Below are 18,396 nucleotides of genomic sequence, written 5' to 3' on the forward strand. Positions count from 1 at the left end.
CATGCCAGTAATGGTCTCTTGGTATCATCTTTATATTGATGTTTCTTTCATTTTTTTCTGTTAACACTGTATGAAATCTATCCTCCTTCAGATGAAACGTTCTTATCACTGTCTCATTGGTTCTTTGCCATTTCGATCATATCGTTTGCAAATATGATAAGATTTTTTTCACCAACTGTAGTCTTTGGCTTACATTAAAACAGATTGCATATTTCCATAAATGGCACCATGGCATAGCTTTCTAGGAGTCTTTGTTCTAACACTTGAATAACATTTATTTGATAACTGTTTGTACTGCATATCATCTCTGTATGTTAAAATTCATAGGACCCTATTCTGAGTTTCTGCAGAACTGCCTTGTCTGATTAGTTTTTGTTGGGGTAGGCAGGGCACAAAGGTGGCTTCAGGCTACATTCCTGAGACCACCTACCTGCAGGGCTGGTCCCTGTCATGAAGTAGAGAAACCTTTGGACTTTTCTGATTGGTACCAGCTACCTATAGCTTTAATGGACAATTTCATTTCATTTCACCTGTGCATAAGGTTACTTTCCATCTAAAAGCCTTGATTTACAGAAAACAATAGTTACCTCTCTTGGGGTAAAATCTATGCTCACAAAGCAGTGGTCATAAATTGTGTCTGAAAAGTGGTGTCTTCCACCCATTCCTGTAGTTCAGAGAAATTTCAATATATTGGAAAGAACAAAATTTTAGAGAGAGTAATTTTTTTAACTGCTTGGGGAGACATTAGATAATCAACTTTCTAAACTACCTGTACTTCCAAGAAAGGACCTTTTGTCTAAAGGCCTGTTTTGGTATCCAGAATCTCTCAATTTACACCCGAGAGCATAGCTTTTGAGAGGATCCTACTAGATTGAAATAAACAGTACAGAAATAAATTCTGTTTTTTCTTTTATTCAAAATACAAACATAAAAATTCTTCTATCACTTCTTTTATCGGACAGATTTGTTGTTTTATAGCAAAAGCATACACAACCTCAAGAAAACAAATCACCAAAGGCAAGCCCAACCTTCATGTATATTCAGACATCTCCTTTTGGTGGAAGGTGCTTCAATCAGTAGTCTTTTCCCTATGGGTTCCTATGGATTTTTCTTAGGGATTTTTCTCCTAAAATCCACCCCTGCATTGTTCCATCTCTTTTATCACTGCATGTTCTTCCAATCAGTGAAGATTAGTGGAGATGTTATTCAGAAGAATGAAAATTTTTCTTTTTTGCTAATTTTCTCTTTCTGTTAATATCTTCGATGTTTGAGTCCTGTCTCTCATGAGGTTTGAATTTTCAATTTTTTATATAATATAATTGCTACAGCTTGGAAGAAATCTTTTTTCCAGGCTGTTAGGTCAGGTGGACAGGATTGACATCCCAAGTATTTCTTTAAAAGCCCTTGCACTTCCTCCAGTCTATAAAACAAGAGTGTCCAAGCCATCTGGAAGGAGTAGTAGAGACATCGTTAGAAGAATGGCAAATAACAAGATAGGCTAGAATTGATTTTTTCTTATCTTGTTATAGGCAGCTAAGACCCAAGAGTAAAAATCCATGTTAATTATATATCTTCAGAGGAGAAGAATTCTGTGCTTTTAATTATCTTTTTTTAAAATATTTGCTTTAATAGATCCATATACATATGTATGTTTCTTTTTAAGCTGGCACCATATTGTAATAAAGTATTCTGTGAGGTCACTATCCCTTATAAAAAGAAAATTAAAGACATCTTGAACATATATCTTCTTTATGTACTGCAGTAACTGAGGAAATATATTGACCATGAGTGAATATCATATGCCTTAGCTCAATAGTGATACAAGTGGTTCCTTGCTGACATGGCATGAAAATTTATCTAGGGGAAGCTCTGAAAAAAGTATCCAGAGGGAGAAATTTCAGAAAAGTAGATAATAAGAACATAAGAGAGGCCATACCGCTCAGACCAATGGTTCATCTAGCCCAGTATTCTGTTTCCAGCACTGGCCAGTGCCAGACGCTTCAGAGGGAATTAACATAAAAGTGCTGTTATCAAGGATCCATCCCCTGTCTCCAGTCCCAGCTTCTGGCAGTTAGAGGTTTAGGGACAGAACATGGCTCTAGGCTTGCATTCATGGCCATCTTGTCTAATAGCCATCCTCCATGAACAAATTATTTTTAACCCAATTATACTTTTGGCTTCACAACATCCCCTGGCAACAAATTCCATAGGTTGATGGTGTGTTGTGTGAAGGACTTCCTTAAGCTTGTTTTAACCCTGATGCCTATTAATTTCATTGGGTGATCTCTCTTTCTTGTATTATGCAAAGGGGTAAATAACACTTCTTTATTCACATTCTTCAAAACATTTGTGATATTATCAGCCTCTATCATATCTCTCTTTAGTTGTCTCTTTTCTAAGCTGAACAGTCACAGTATTTTAATTGTTCCTCATATTGAAGCTATTCCCTGTCCTTGATAATTTTGTTGCCCTTCCCTGTACTTTTTCCAATTCTAATATATCTGTTTTGAGATGAGGTGACACAAACTGCATGCAGTATTCAAGGTGTGAGTGTACCAGAGATTTACGTGGTAACATTATAACATTTTTTTCTTATTATCTATGCCTTTCTTAATGGTTCCTAAGATTTTGTTAGGTTTTTTTGACTGATGTGGTGTATGTTGAGCAGATGTTTTCTGAAAACTACCCATGATGATGCAACATTTCTTTCTTGAGTGGTAACAGCTAATTTAGACCTCCTCGTTTTATATGTATAGTTGGGATTATGTTTTCCAATGTGCATTACTTTGCACTTATCAGCATTGAATTTCCTCTGTCAAATTTTTGCCCAGTTACTCAATTTTGTGAGATCCTTTTGTAACTATTCACTATCAACTTTGCACTTAACTATCTTGAGTAATTTTGTACCATCAGCAAATGTTGCTTCCTCACTGTTTACTCCCTTTTCAGGATCATTTATGAATACGTTGAACAGTATAGATCCTTGGGGGACCCCACTGTTTACCTCTCCCCACTGTGAAAACTGACCATTTATTCTCACTTATCCTTTGTTTCCTGTCTTTTAACCAGTTATTGATCCATGAAAGGCCCTTCCATCATATCTGATAACTGCTTACTTTGCTTAAGAGCCTTTTTGTATGGATTGGTGTCAAATGCTTTCTGAAAGTTCAAGGATACTATCTCAACTGGATCATCCTTGTCCACATGCTTGTTGACACCCTCAGAGAATTCTAATAGAAATCTGAGTAATGATTTCCCTTTACAAAAGCCACAATGACTCTTCTCCATCATATATTGTTCATCTATGTGTCTGATAATTCTGTTCTTGACTATAGTTTTAACAACTTTGCCTGGTACTGAATATAAGCTTTCTGGCCTGTAACTGCCAGGATCACCTCTGGAGACTTATGAAAAAATATTGTATGCATCGGTGAAAGTGACACATTCATAGCAAATACAGTTTTATTGCCTTCTGTTTATGAACTACTGTAGATAAAGTAAATTAATTTACTTTGATGAGTGTCTGTTCTCTATATATTACTTGTAGCATGAAAATAATACCCTCCCCAATGCCAAATATAAATAATAATCAAGATAATAAATACTGCATATTATAAAATGAACCATTGAAGAAAAATCTAGAAAATGTAATATGTTGCATCTAACTTTCTGCCTAAATCTGTTTTTTTGTGTTAAATACTAAATAGATAAAACAATCAGAGTATCAGTTATGTTGCCTAAGTGATTGGGTACACAATAGTAAGAAATAATTACTCCAGTTTCTGCCAGTGTCACTTTTATTTATTGGAATCGGTAGTCTGCAATTTATCTTTTCTTGACAGTATTAAAAGTATTCCTTAGCTGGCTATTAATTTCATTTGCTTTTGTTTCTTCTTCACATTTTTCACGTAAGATGATAAACCACAGTACAGTAGCTTCTTTAAAATAAAAAAGATATATTTTGATGCGGAAGGTTCTTCTAAACATTTTCAGATATGGAAACAAACAATCAGTTAACATTGAAAAAAAGAAATCTCTCATCCATGTAATGCAAATGGATATCTAAAATTTAAAAATATGTACTCAGATACTGTTTAATAATAAGTATAATTAGCAGGGGGAAAAAGTGAACTTACTCTGCCTTCAGTGTCAGTTGTAGACTTTCACTTGACTACTTGTTGCATAAAAGGTCCCCATTTTTTAAATATTGGCTGGCAGTATTGTACTAATAATATTATAATAATGGATTTAACAGTTCACAGGAGTTCTGTATCATATATGTTTAGCACCAGATGACATTTGTATATTCTTCCATGGTTTTCCTTTATTTTCCTTAAACTGATGATGAAATGTTGAATGGATTGATTTTTATAAGTCCTCCATAGCTTTCAATGGAAATGGTGAGTGCACAGTGAATCTTAAAATCAGGTCATAAGTAAACAATGGGAACAAAAAGGGACTTAACTGAAGTTTCCTGTGAATTGTGGATGTTGTGAGTTAGATGAAAAGTTAGATAAATCCATTCTTTATTTTCCTTCCCTGGTAAGTTGTTGCAGTTCCACCATCTCCTACTCCCTATTGTGCCGTTTGTTTGCATCTAAGTGATAGGAAACTTTAAAATAATTTGGGACAGAGAAAGTGTTTCTTGGGGAAATAAAATAAGGTGCAGACTATGCAGAGAGTCCTCAGAGACAGTCCAACACATAGTGGCAGAATGTAAGATGCAGGCAGGAACAGCATACACTGAACGGCACAACCAAGTGGCTGGCATTGTGTACAGGAACATCTGCACAGCGTATGGGCTAGACCCTCCCAAGACCAGATGGGAGATTCCACAGAAGGTTGTGGAGAATAGCAGGGCTAAGATTCTGTGGGACTTCCAGATCCAGACGGACAGGCAGGTACTGGCCAATCAACCAGACGTCGTGGTAATAGACAAGGACCAGAAGACAGCGGTGGTGATAGATATAGCAGTGCCAAGTGACAGCAACATCAGGAAGAAGGAATATGAGAAGCTGGAGAAGTACCAGGGCCTGAAAGAGGAACTAGAGAGGATGTGGAAAGTGAAGGCCAAAGTGGTCCCAGTGGTGGTAGGAGCACTCGGGGCTGTGACTCCTAAGCTGGGTGAGTGGCTCCAACAGATCCCAGGAACAACATCAGAGCTCTCTGTCCAGAAGAGTGCAGTGCTAGGAACAGCTAAGATACTGCGCAGAACCCTCAAACTCCCAGGCCTCTGGTAGAGGACCCGAGGTTGAGGAAGACACATACCACCCATAGGGGTGAGAGGGGAATTTTTTTTTATATTTTATATATATATAAGGTTAAAGATACTGAGAACATTTTTAGTTTAAAAGTTACTAAGATAAGAGAGGAATGACTGTGTAGAGGGGGGAAATTATCTTCTGTTTAACACGCTATGGTGGGACACAAGAGATCTGGATTTCAAGCCCAGCTCTACCACAAACTTTGTGTGTGACCTAAGATACATCATTTAATCTCTCTGGATCTCAGTGTGTGATGTTGGAATAAAAAAAGTGGGACATGTGAAGAACTAAAATATCTGAACCACTGTGTTATTCAACAAGTGCTATTTAGAAAAAAAAATTCCCCTTCAGTGCTAGCAAGAAGTAATTTGTTTTCTTTGTAATTGTTTTTATCAGATGTAGGTTCTGTGGAAGGACTTGCCTATCATAGAGCTTGGGATACTCTCTATTGGACCAGCTCTACTACATCATCTATCACAAGACATACAGTTGACCAGAAACGAAGAGGATCTTTCAACAGGGAAGCAGTAATAACAATGTATGAAGATGATCATCCACATGTATTAGCGCTTGATGAATGCCAAAAGTATGTACCACATGTATATTACTGGTTTTTGAATTTTTAAAAGTGCTGAGCATCGAGCATCTCCTGTTCATGTAAGTGAAAACTGGTACTCAGCACTTTTGAAGATCAGACAGATGCCTATATATGGTTTCAGGAGCAGGAGCATGCTTTTATTTTTGAAAACAGTTCCAGAAATCCTAAAATGTCTCATTTAATACAAATAATCTTTTACATAGACGATCAAGCTCAAATGTTTTTGTACTATGCTTCACCAAAAACTCTTCAAGCTGATGTTTGAAAAAATAAGAAAATCTGCCTGAAATATTTATGGTAGAACAGAAAGGATAAGTATTCTCCATTGAGCTGTTTGCTTCTGTAATATACAGTTCAAATTTCTTAAGTGAAAGCTGGAAATACAAAGATTTTACAGTCTTAAAATAAAACTTCAGTTTCTTGTCTTAGTAGTATATGTGCCCATGTAAATGTCCTAGTCAAAGGGCAAATGGGTGCCTAAATTTAGACTTATAAAGGTAGAATTTTAAAAAAATTGCTGTGTCTTAGAAGGGCATGTACCATTGAGAGTCAAATCAATATATATATAATTGAACTTCTCTTATGGCACATTAAAACCTAAGTCATTTCAGTCAGTAATCTAGCACAGACTCTGAAGTAACTTTATGTAAATTGGAAGGTATGTTCTTCTTGTGAAATATACATCACCCACTAAAGTCTGAGTAAGCAGACCCTAGAAACCCCATTTGCGGTATTTCAGCATCTACTTTCCTTGTAGCATGTCTCTCACTACAGGGCATAAGTGATGTGAGGAGGGTCCTGTGTAGATGGATTTTCCCTGGTTTAGGAAAAAAAAATACAGATGACAGAATTGAGGATAAAAACTCAAAAAAGATTTGTGGGAAGACAAAAAGTAAATGCTCGCATATGAGTCAAGGATCTATTATAATTTGAAAATTATTGACTGTCATACTTATTTTCTATTGTTACAAATAGTTGATTTGCATAATTTAGAGAACACTGCACTACTTAAAATATTAGATCATAAGAATCACAGATCACTCATTAAAAAAGGATAAACTCCAATAATTGATCTTTATTATAATTTAATTGAAAATACTATATAAACTATAACTATATTTGAAGGTACATAGTTTTTTTTTCTTTCAGATTCTTAATTTATAAGTAGAACTAACATAGGAAGTAAAATAACAAGTTTAGCTTAAAGCTTTTTTGTTATTATTTTGATGTTAATACAGTTTAATGTTTTGGACTAACTGGAATGAGCAGCATCCAAGCATCATGAGATCTACCCTTTCTGGGAAAAATGCACAGGTTATTATCAGTACTGATCTCCTCACACCAAATGGACTTACCATTGATCACAGTGCAGAGAAACTCTACTTTTCAGATGGCAACCTGGGAAAAATAGAGAGGTGTGAATATGATGGGTCACAGAGATATGTAAGTAAAACAAATAAAATATTGATGTATGGAATTATATATATATGGTTGTACTTTTTGGATAGTCTCTTTAAATCAACCAAAGTTTAGATTTGCCAAATCAGGGTCTTATGTATCTGCCTGTAGATTAATGAATCAGTAATTCTCCATTAGTTCTTATTCATAAACAAAATGGCTAAATTGAATCATAGGACTGGAAAGGAGCTCGATAAATCTAGTCCAGTCCTCTGCACTGAGGCAGGACTAAGTATTATCTAGATCATTTGTGACAGGTGTTTTTCTAATAAGTTCTTAAAAACCTCCAATAACAGAGATTCCACAGTTTCCCTAGATAATTTGTTCTCATGCTTAACTGTCCTTCCAGTTCAGAAGATTTTCCTAATGTCTAACCTAAACTTCCTTTGCTGCAGTTTAAGCCTATTATGTCTCATCATGTCCTCAGTGGGTAAGGAGAACAATTGATCACTCTCTTCATAACAACCTTTTACATACATAAAGATTGTTATCACGCCCACACTTAGTTTTCTCTTCTCCAAACTAAACAAACCCAATGTTTCCAATCTTTCCTCATAGATCATGTTGTCTAGACCGTTAGTCATTTTGACTGCTCTCCTCTGGACTTATCAGTGCTGAATAGAGTGGAAGAATTTTCTCATGTCTTGCTTACAACACTATGCTAATACATCCCAGAATAATGATTGGGGTTTTTTTTGCAGTATTACATTGTTGACTCATATTTAGTTTGTGATCCACTATAGCCTCAGATCCTTTTCTGCAGTACTCCTTCTTTCTCATTTTGTATTTGTGCAGTTGATCATTCTCTCCCTAACCCTAACTCTAATCCTGTCCTCCAAAGTGCTTGAAACCCCTCCCAACTTGATACCATCTACAGACTTTATAAGTGTGCTCTCAGTGTCATTATCCAAATCAGGTATGCATGGGTATTTTTAAATGTAGGTGTTCATGTTTCAGATTCCGTGTTTCAAAGGAATTATTTTTATATGTAAATACTGTGAAACAAGCAAACCATTCCTCTGCTAAAGCACAATGGCTGATTTCCTAAGACACAGTGCTATCATTTCTCATTCTGATATGTCTATTATAAGTTATAGTTATAGTCAGGTTATATAGAAATTTGACTGCAGCTTGACTCATTTGGCTGCTGAATGAGGTTGATTTGGTTTTTTAGAAATATTTAGGAAAAGTCCATTCAGCTATTTTAGATTTATTGGAGATTGGGGAAAAAAATAAAACAAAATCCCTTTTAATCTCTTATGGTATTTCTGACCCAGAAAGACTTTAGAAATGAGTGGGATGGGGGTTGGGATGGAGAGAAGGACAAAAGAAAACATACTTCAAAACTGTTTGGAAATAGTCCTTTCTGCGTCATAGACTCCTAGTATGCAGAAAATTTTAAATTAAAAAATATTGTAAGTATTGAAATATCAGATGGGTCTAGGTATCTGCTAAGATTTTAACAGAACCTGATGTATCCCTACCTTCTTGTTTGTTACATCGCAGTGCAAATGAGAAATGTAAATGTGTCATTAAAACACACAGCAGTCTTCCAAAAATGCAAATTATATTTGTCTTTTTATGTTGCCTTCATGTGTTGCTTTTTCAGACACGCTGTCTTGTGAATCTAGCTTTGAAGACAAATGCAGCAGCTAAACAATAACAGTAAAAGTGTGAACTCTTTCCTCCCTGCCGCCCAATTTGTTTCAGTGATCCATGTGCTAGTTTGGACCACTTGCAGACCAGCATAAATGGATAGCTGCATCTTTCCGTTTCCTTAGAAAATAAGAAAAAAAATTAATGCAAAAGATCCTCCCAAAAAACAAACATCTTCCACCCCCCATAAAAATCTGCTTTTGTTATTGTAGCACTTAACTTTACATATTTCAAAACTAAATGTTCAGGAAATGCAAAAGCTCTAAATTTATCCAGTAACAGTAACTCAGCTACAATGCATATATATTTTTGTTTATTAATTAGACTATTTAAATATAAATATACATCCTGTACCAGAGCTTGGCCCCCTTTCAGTTTTCCTTATGCTTCTCTGGAGGTGCAAAGTATCCAGAAAGTCTGCGGGTGGAGAGAGATGGAGGTGGCTCACAGAACCTAGCATACTTGTGTCTGTGGCATTGCTGCATCCAGTAATCCCTGGTTGTGGGTAAACAGTGAATAACCAGCACTGAGCAGACCATTGAGACATGTACTCTGCTTTATCTCAGGAACTTGCATTTCCCATCCCAAGTTGTGCTTAGCACAGCTAGGACCCAGACCAGGATTGGGGCTCCCATGTACATAATGTTACTGTGAAAACCTTAATTTTTGCATTTTCTAACATCCTTTGTGTATAATTGTGTCACTCTAATGTTGTATTAACACAGGCTCAATTTTATTACTCTTTTACTCACATTGGAATATATACCATGCTCCATGAGCACTACTGTTAGTTTCAGTGGAATTAGTTGAATCAGGAACTACTAACATGAATAAGAGTGGGTAACCTGTGTCCATAGTTTATTTTTTAGTTAGTTCTGTATCTTGTATATTAGATACATCCTTTATTTCTGGGATATTAAAGGTGTTTGTGTACCCCTCAGAATTTATGGTATGCTCCAGCTTTTTCCAGTTTGCAGCTAGCAGAAGTAGTGAGGTGGAGAGGTATCATCACATATACCTTTCTCCTCATTTCAAGCACTGCCCATCATTAATATCATATGGTTCATATGACAGTATTTATTGTAGTATTTTTAGCATTAATGAAAGTATTACAGAACGCTTTTTTATTTTACTGTTAAATCTCTATAGAAATACATTTTTTCCCCAAATGTTTAAATAGGGACAATCTGCAGTCTTAATTCACTCAAAATTTGCTCCTTTGAATTTAATATCAATTAAGGAAGTCCGACTAAGTTTTGCCTGAAATGAGAACAGCAAAGTAAACCTCAAACCACTATAGTTTTTTGGTGACAGTAGTTGCATCAGAACTTTAATTTTGCTAGTGATTCTTGCACAACCTTATTTTGTATTTCTTCAGATAGATGCAGCCATGTATTCCATGTAGGTATGTGCATGCCAGGTGCACCAGAGTTGGAGAATTTTGCCTAGCAGTACTCGTAGGAGGCTGTGCTTGTGCTTTGTACCCTTAGGCCCCTACCCTGGCTATATGAGGCACACTGCCTCGACCTCCTAAGGATCTTGTAGAGTGAGCTTTTATTTCCCTGAAGAACAGTCCTGCCTGACCCCTTGTATGTCTCCACAATGCATAATTTGATTCATTTTGCCAGAGATTGTTTAGATGCTTTGAGGCCTAGACCTTGGGTGAATAGAGACAAACATTGATCCTGATCTTGTTTGATTCAGTACACTTCAGCTAGATCTTTACAAATAACCAGATTATGTCATCTTTTCACTGTAGGATTCAGGGATTTAGATGGAACTAAGGAAAGATTATTTTCTTTGAAACATGAAATGTGTTCACTTTTGGTACAACGGACTCTATGAAAACAATTTTATCCTTATAGAAAATGCAGTATGGAGTTGCATGAATAATGCTGCAATCTCTGAAACTCCCCTGGCTAAGGTGATGGCAACAAGTTTTGATGGACAAGTTAAAGAGAGTGACAGATGTCAAAGGTTCAAAGGGGAACTGTAAGCACTTGAAGCACTAAGAGCCAATGTCACTTTGGGGAAAAAGTGTTAGCCTAATAGCCCTGAGAAATCTTGAAACTAAGGAGCCAGAGGATTTTCTATATAGGACACTGCTGAGGGTAGAAACCTAATACGCTAAAGTGCTGGGCCAAAACTCTATGTCCAAACCTTTGTAGAGCAAGATTAGGATAATTGGAATGCTTGGGACTCTGGGATTCTTGAACTATGTGATGAATTGTGACCAAATAGAGGAATACTTCTTTAGAGCAGAAATCTATCTAGAAGCCAGAAGAATATTTACTACCATTTGAGAAAATCATATAGTCAGGTATGTGCACACAAATTGAAATTTGACCCCCTTTGGGGGAGTATGTTCTGTGCCCCCCACCACAGCCTGGGGTCAGAGGAGTGTGCTATTCCCTCCCACCCACCCCCACCGCAGAGCCGGAGCAGCTGTCAGCTCCCACCGGGTCCGTAGGCGCTTGCTCTTCCTCCTGCGGACCTGGGTCTGGAAGAGTTCTCTGCCCCTGACTATTATTGGGGGGGGCCTGTTTGCCCTCCCCCTTTGTGCATGTCTCTGCATATAGTGTTTAGGAGTTCCTTTTCCATATCGATGTGGTTGTTAGTAGATGGTCCAAATCTGCATGGAGAATGGGCTCATGGTATGCCCAGTCTCCCTGCCGAGTAAGTTAGGTCCAAGAACCATCTCAGTCATGTGAGTGTTAATAGTGACACATCTGCTAGTTCTTACCTGTAAAAAAAAACAAAAACAAAAACAAAAAACATCACCACACCTTCCTTAACAAAACAAGGGGTGGGAATGCATAGAGCAGAGTTTTAGGCCATCTGTGGGCAAAGGCTTCTGTGTCTAGAGATTGGAATCTGCATCTCATGTGAAATATTGGTCTAGCTTTTCTGTGCCAAATGGGTCCACTTTCAGGTGGCTGAATCTGTTTGTAATTAGGCTGACTATCTTCTGGTTCAGGTTCCATTTTGATTTCTCTATGGATTGCCTGCTGAACTAGGCCTCCATCTGGTTTAGTATTTCCTTTATATGAACCACTCTGATGGAAGCTAGTTTACATCTTCCCAGGAAATTATCTCCATCACCTGTGAATAGAGTACTGGAACTTGAGTTTCTCGTCCCTCGTTATTGAGATAAATTTCTCAGTGATGGAGGCATTAGACTGGACTGGTCATTCATGATGTAACTTTGGACATTTTAAAGGCAGAGGTGACTGCTTTGAGCTGTAGAAAGCTGATCCTTTGTTTCTTTTCTTGTTGCATGACATGGTCCCACAATCTCAGATGCTGTTTTTCCCTCCTAAGTGTGATCCCCATCCCTGAAGACTGACATCCATCATGAGTACCTCAGGAACTGGAGGATGAATAGATATACCCATGAAAATGCTCCTCAGACTCATTCTTTATTTCAACAACCTCAATGCCTGGCTTAACACTAGGACCCTAATCTTGAATTCAGTTTGAGATGGTTCTGTAACTTTACCAAAAACCTCTGAAGACGTCTCCCATTAAAATGTCTAAGCCCACTTCCAAGTGAGCTATCTGCCTTGTGGGAAGCAGGGAGCTCTTCATTAGATTCACTGTAGGGTCACCACCCCAAAATTGTGGTCCTACTTCATCTCTAGGATTTTAATCTTCATGATATGTTCTGCTTCTGTGGTCTGGGATCCTAGTAAAGACTAGTATCAGAGGGGTAGCCGTGTTAGTCTGGATCTGTAAAAGCAGCAGAGACTCCTGTGGCACCTTATAGACTAACAGACGTTTTGGAGCGTGAGCTTTCGTGGGTGAATACCCACTTCAGACTAGGTGCTTTTAGCAGTCTGCATGGCAGGGTTCTGTAATGGGAGTGGGACTTTCTGTATGGAAACCTTAGTAGATGACAATGTCAGAGTCATATGAAAATGTGAAGAGATGCCTTTGCTATACCCACTGATGAAGGAAATTTCTGGGAAATAGGAATTATACTGTTGAAGCTAAGCAGAGCACAATTTATTCCTAACGAGGTTCAGTGAACATGCTTAGATATAGTTTTAGTTTTGAAAAGTGAAACATAGCTTTCCATTCCATATATCTTACTTGCTAATACTGAAAATTAACAAGCCTATTCATATGTTTAATGTTTTGATCAAACTCAGTCATAATTTATTTTTATTACACTATATAAAGAGAGTGTAGTCAGAGTATAATACAAGTCCACACAGTTATTATTTTACTTATATAGATTAAAATATAATAAGTGGCAGGGATATTTTTATTTTATAGCATAATGTAAAATTGGGTTATGGATTTAATTTGGAATTTATATTAGTAAGGAATATCTTAATTGCTTAAGAAAAAATCTAAATATGCCTTGTATTTATTACGGTAACAGATAATAGTATTCTAATTTTTGCTTTAATTTTGTATCTCATTCCTAATATCACCAGATTGCAATGCAGAATCAGATGTAATTCTCAAATCACGTCTGAATATTCATTTGTGGGGCAGAAAAGTGTAAGGAAAGTGCTGATTGCCAATCCAGCATTCATTCTTCACCCATGCATACTTACTATGGAAGCAAACATCTTTAGTTGGGTTGCATGACTAGAAGAAGAGATAACTTAGGGATTATGGGAAAGCATGAACTTTCTCAAGTTCACAGTTTGTGCCATAGGATTTCCGACAATCTCAGACAACATATCCTTTTGGTTCATTAAGCAACACTATTGGGTGAATCTGAACAAGAACATGAAAATTAACATCGATGGCCAGTTTGCTGTCTCTAGTACTAGCCACTCTGCAGGGAGTTTCCTGAAACCCTGTAGTAAGCAATTAGGCGATAATCTTCCTATAGAGAAATTTTCCTCCTAAGCCTTATTGACTAAAGGTTGTGTTGTGATCTGAAGCATGAATTCATATCCCTTCCACAATCAGGAAGTAACCAGAGGTTGAAACATCTCTTACAAGTATTGGAAATAATGTCCCAGGCAAAGAGAATCTTGTGCACGTGTAAAAGATTTGCTGAAATAGAAGAAGAAAAGAGCACTGAGGATCATCCTTCTAGTCCTTCGCTCACCCAGCAGAGGGATTTTTTGGACTTGATAGAAACAGCTAAGGAGATTCCACTGCACGTGCAGAATAGACTATATCTCCTGAAAGAGGAAGCCTTTATTCATCTGGACCTGGACCACATGCAGTTATTAGCCTGAGTATTCAAAGAGAAATAGAAATCGGAAAGGATTTTCTGTTAGCCTCGTTGGTTCACTTTTGATATCCCAACAGAACTCAACCAGAAAATTATATTTATGAGGAGCACATCTGACGATCCCAGTTACGCTAAAGTTTATCCAAGATGATTTGGATGGAGTCTTACAGCCAAGCACCATAGAAAGAGAGGTACCAGCCCTAGCAGTATTCTTCATGCCCAATACATTGTATTCCTCAACTGAATAGCTTTAGATGTCAAGGTTAATCATAATGGCTAAATTAGACGGATTGCATACTGTTTTTCTAGTTGTCATTCCCTTTGAAATGCAGGGATTCAGAATTAGCACTTCTATCTATATGAGAATCTATGCTGCACTTCTTTTAAGGAAAGTGATATCATTAGATCTCCAGAAATATTTCTGCCCAAGGTGTGTGTGTGTGTTTTGTTTTTTGTTCTGCTCCATGTCTTGGTAGTCAGCAGTCATTGGAAAGGTTGTGGCATAAACAAATGTTCTTAGCTCTCTAGAGCAAAATCTCCAGCATATAGTATACACATGCCTATTGGATTCTGTTCGTCTCATTCCATCCAAAATGCCAGGGCCATAGAGCCTCAAAGTTGCTGCAAACAAAATGTTAAAATCTTGCCACAGATGGCACACAAAATATCAAGAAAATGTTCCCAGAAGGAATCTGGGCTTCCTCTACAAGGTCCCTAGTGACATTGTGAGTTGAGAATGTTTGAGCCTCATTTGAGAGAATTTGCAGAGCAGCATCATGATCCTCATACAGTACATTTATCAAATCTACACAGTAGGTTTCCATTCCACTGCAGAGGCATCCTTAGGTAAGAAGGTACTGAATGAGGTAGTCCCAAAATAAATTTCTGATAGGATACATTTTATGTTTTATTTTTTTCTTCTTCCCTCCCTATCTGATTACATTGCTCACTACTTCCGATGTGCCTCAAAACTGTGGGAGATGCAGGGCTGCAGAGTGCAATATTTATTAGATGATTTCTCTTCTGCTAGCAACGGCTCCGAAAAGTCTACTACCCGAGGATGATTTTATTAAGCAAGGGAAATTTATTTTGTTTTTATTTCTCAGTCAATAATTGAGGTGGTAGGAGCAGTTTTACATGCAGTTGCGTAATTATTTAGTTAGTTGCTGCTTTAATAATGTCCTGTTGAGAGTTATTTTTATATAGCATTGAATGAGTGTTCTGGCAGGGTACACAAGGAGGCCTGGCCAAGTGCCTAGCAACAGCACTGAACCACCTCCAGTATCTGCAGAGAGGAGGCACATCCCATGTATCACAGAAGGGTGGGACAGAGTGAAAGAAGCAAGGAAATTAAATGAATAAGAAATGTTCTGAGCTCTACTGCTGCCTCAATCATATCCTCACCCTTCATTCATCTATTTATTCACATATTTTGTACAGTGTAAAATATTAGATTATGGGTTCTCTAGGGCACAGGAAAGTCATTGTGTTGTTTTCTTGTACAGTGACAAGTACTATGGGACACTAATCATTGTTTGGGGGCCTTTAATGACACAGCAATATGCTGCTGACTGGTGCTTTTGAATAATTTGTTTATTTGTATTGCTTTAGTCCCTAAAGGTCCCAATCAGGAACTGAAGACTTGATTTGCTAAAGTTTGTACCCTCTTTGGGATAGGGACTATCTCAGTGGCACCTCATGTGTGGACCCTTATTGATTTCAGTCTGGCTCTGTGCAAGCATGGAGGGGGCGTTTCCTGAACTGATTTATTTGCTGTATTTGGTCTTAAGCATATGACAATGGTCAAGTGGTTTCAACAAACAGATGGGGAAGTGCAAGCACCAGTAAAATGACTGAGATTGGTGTAATAAGAGTCAGTCACAAGTCTAGGAATTCCTAGATAAAAAATGTGTTCACTTTTATGTTCCTCCACAATGGATGTGCGATAGACCTTTGTATAATTGCTCAAATAGATAGTTTACTGTGCTTGTGAAGAAGTTTCTTCTGTTTTGAAAGATTCTGCCAATAATATATTTTAAAACAGAAGAAAATGTTTAGTAAAACTGGGTAAAGAGTAGCTATACCTAGGAAGGGAGGTCATTATTATCCACATTTTTTCAGACTGCCTATCAGTGTCAGATCTGGGATTAGCAGCAGCTCCTGGCTCCTGGCGCTCAGGCCATGTACATTTTAGACTTTTTTTTTTGTAGGTGTGGTTTCTTTGCAAAAATATCATATGCATTTTTAAAAGGGCTAATCTTAGCTAATTCTTAAAAGACTTCATCTCTGGATGGACATGACAACACTGTTCTCCATTGACAGTTAAATTAAAATAATCTGCAGAAAAAGATAAGAGCTCGGAGCAAAAGAACACAATATGCCTATTGCTCTAAAGGATATTTCAAGATGTTTTAAATTAATTGTTAAAATATATTTTGAAAAAAGTTTATTAATGCTTTGTTTATTGCAGTAAAAATGATAAAATAGTGCTTATCACAATATGCTTCATCATTTAAATGTAAAAACTGAAATAATCAGTACAGAAATAACTTTGGACATTTTCCCCTCTCAGAAGATAAAAATTGCAAATAACAAATGATAGCTGTGTCATTTGGAAAACAAATATTTTTAATTCATGTTCTAAAATGATCCCTTTGGGCCAGATTTTGCCACTGTTCCCAGTGTTGAATTGTACCTTGTTCAGGCCCTTGGAATTTTGAAATAGTTTTTTAAAGGTAATTTATTTTTTTAATTGCTTATTTGTGCTTCATTTGCTTACCTAGCTATTTGATTTATATGTATGGGTGGGAAGCCACAGTTCACACTTTGTATACATTTCCTTATTAATGTTTATTAATTGCACTCGAGTAGTATCCAGGGGCCTCAATCAGAATAAGAGTCCTAATGTGCTAGGATTGTATAAACAAGAGCAAGTAAAAGTTTCAAAGAGCTTATAGTTAAGAGGAGAAAAAAAAAGCTGGTGAAACAGAAAGAAGTTGAGGTTTGAATAAAATTAATAGTAATAAGAACTTGTGTTTACATATATTAGCTGCATGCAAAATTAGCATGTTTTAAAGTATTTTTTTAAGAAGTAAATATCAGTGACCCCCTGATGACCATCTGCCTTTTTAGAGTTCATTTTATTTCTGCTGTTTTCCCTCCATTTCATATTGTATTTCTCTCCTAAGCTTTTTGTGTGTTCTTTCATTTTCCTGCTTTGTATTCTGTCTGTGTTCTTGTCCTTTTTTCTTATTTCCAAGCATTCCTGATCTTTGATGTTCTTGTCTTGGATTTTCAATTTGGCATTAATTTTAGAGGGTCCTCTTTTTAAACACAGTGTACAGAGGTGACATGAAACTGTTGATTGTGAGGAGGGCCCAATTTAAAGGTTCAGGGGGGTACATGAGTGGGAGGGATAGCTCAGTGGTTTGAGCATTGGCCTGCTAATTCCAGGGTTGTGAGTTCAATCCTTGAGGGGGCTATTTGGGTATTTAGTTGGTGATTGGCCCTGCTTTGAGCAGGGGGTTAGACTAAATGACTTCCTGAGGTTCTTTCCAACCATGATATTCTATGACCCCATCACCTCTGCATTTAGAACAAAAGTTTTAAAACTCAGGGAAACATCCTTCTAGGGGGGCATAGAGAAACATTCGGGGTGGGGGTGAGTGGTGATGTCTGGTGGCTCAGGCCAGCCCCACATGGCAGCCCTTTTGAATTAAAGTTTTTGGTTGTGCCACTCCGCAACCCAGACAGGCAGGGTGGCCTGCAGAAGTGACTCAGGAGGTGGAGGGTGACACTTAGGGTGATCAGATGTCCATTTTTCGACCAGACCATCTGGTTGAAAAGGGACCCTGATGGCTCCAGTCAGCACCGCTGACCAATACGTTAAAAGTCTGATTGGCAGCAGGGCCGGCTCCAGGCACCAGCTTATCAAGCAGGTGCTTGGGGCGGCAACTCCGGAGAGGGGTGGCACTTTCACATTTCAGCGGCAGTTCGGCGGAGGGTCCCTCACTCCAGCGAAGGACCTCCTGCTGAATTGCCGCAGATCGCGATCGCAGCTTTTTTGTTTTTGTTTGTTTTGTTTTGTTTTGTTTTGTTTTTTGGCTGCTTGGGATAGCCAAACCCCTGGAGCCGCCCTGGTTGGCAGTGCTGATGCATTAAGGCAGTCTAGTCGCTACATGTCCTGGCTGGCACTGCGCTGCACCCTGGAAGTGGCCAGC

At 37.7% G+C, this 18,396-nt stretch overlaps 1 protein-coding gene across 1 annotated transcript in view; it reads left to right on the forward strand.

Annotated features, from left to right (window-relative positions):
* Positions 1-18,396, forward strand: part of LRP1B (LDL receptor related protein 1B) — a 1,355,016-nt gene that overhangs the window by 1,026,957 nt on the left and 309,663 nt on the right. The window contains 2 exon segments of the mRNA XM_075069829.1: positions 5,661-5,850; positions 7,101-7,305. Of these exon segments, the coding sequence (XP_074925930.1) occupies positions 5,661-5,850; positions 7,101-7,305 (395 nt within the window).

This window comes from Chelonoidis abingdonii, chromosome 10 (genome assembly GCF_003597395.2).
Source record: "Chelonoidis abingdonii isolate Lonesome George chromosome 10, CheloAbing_2.0, whole genome shotgun sequence".
Lineage (NCBI taxonomy): Eukaryota > Metazoa > Chordata > Testudines > Testudinidae > Chelonoidis > Chelonoidis abingdonii.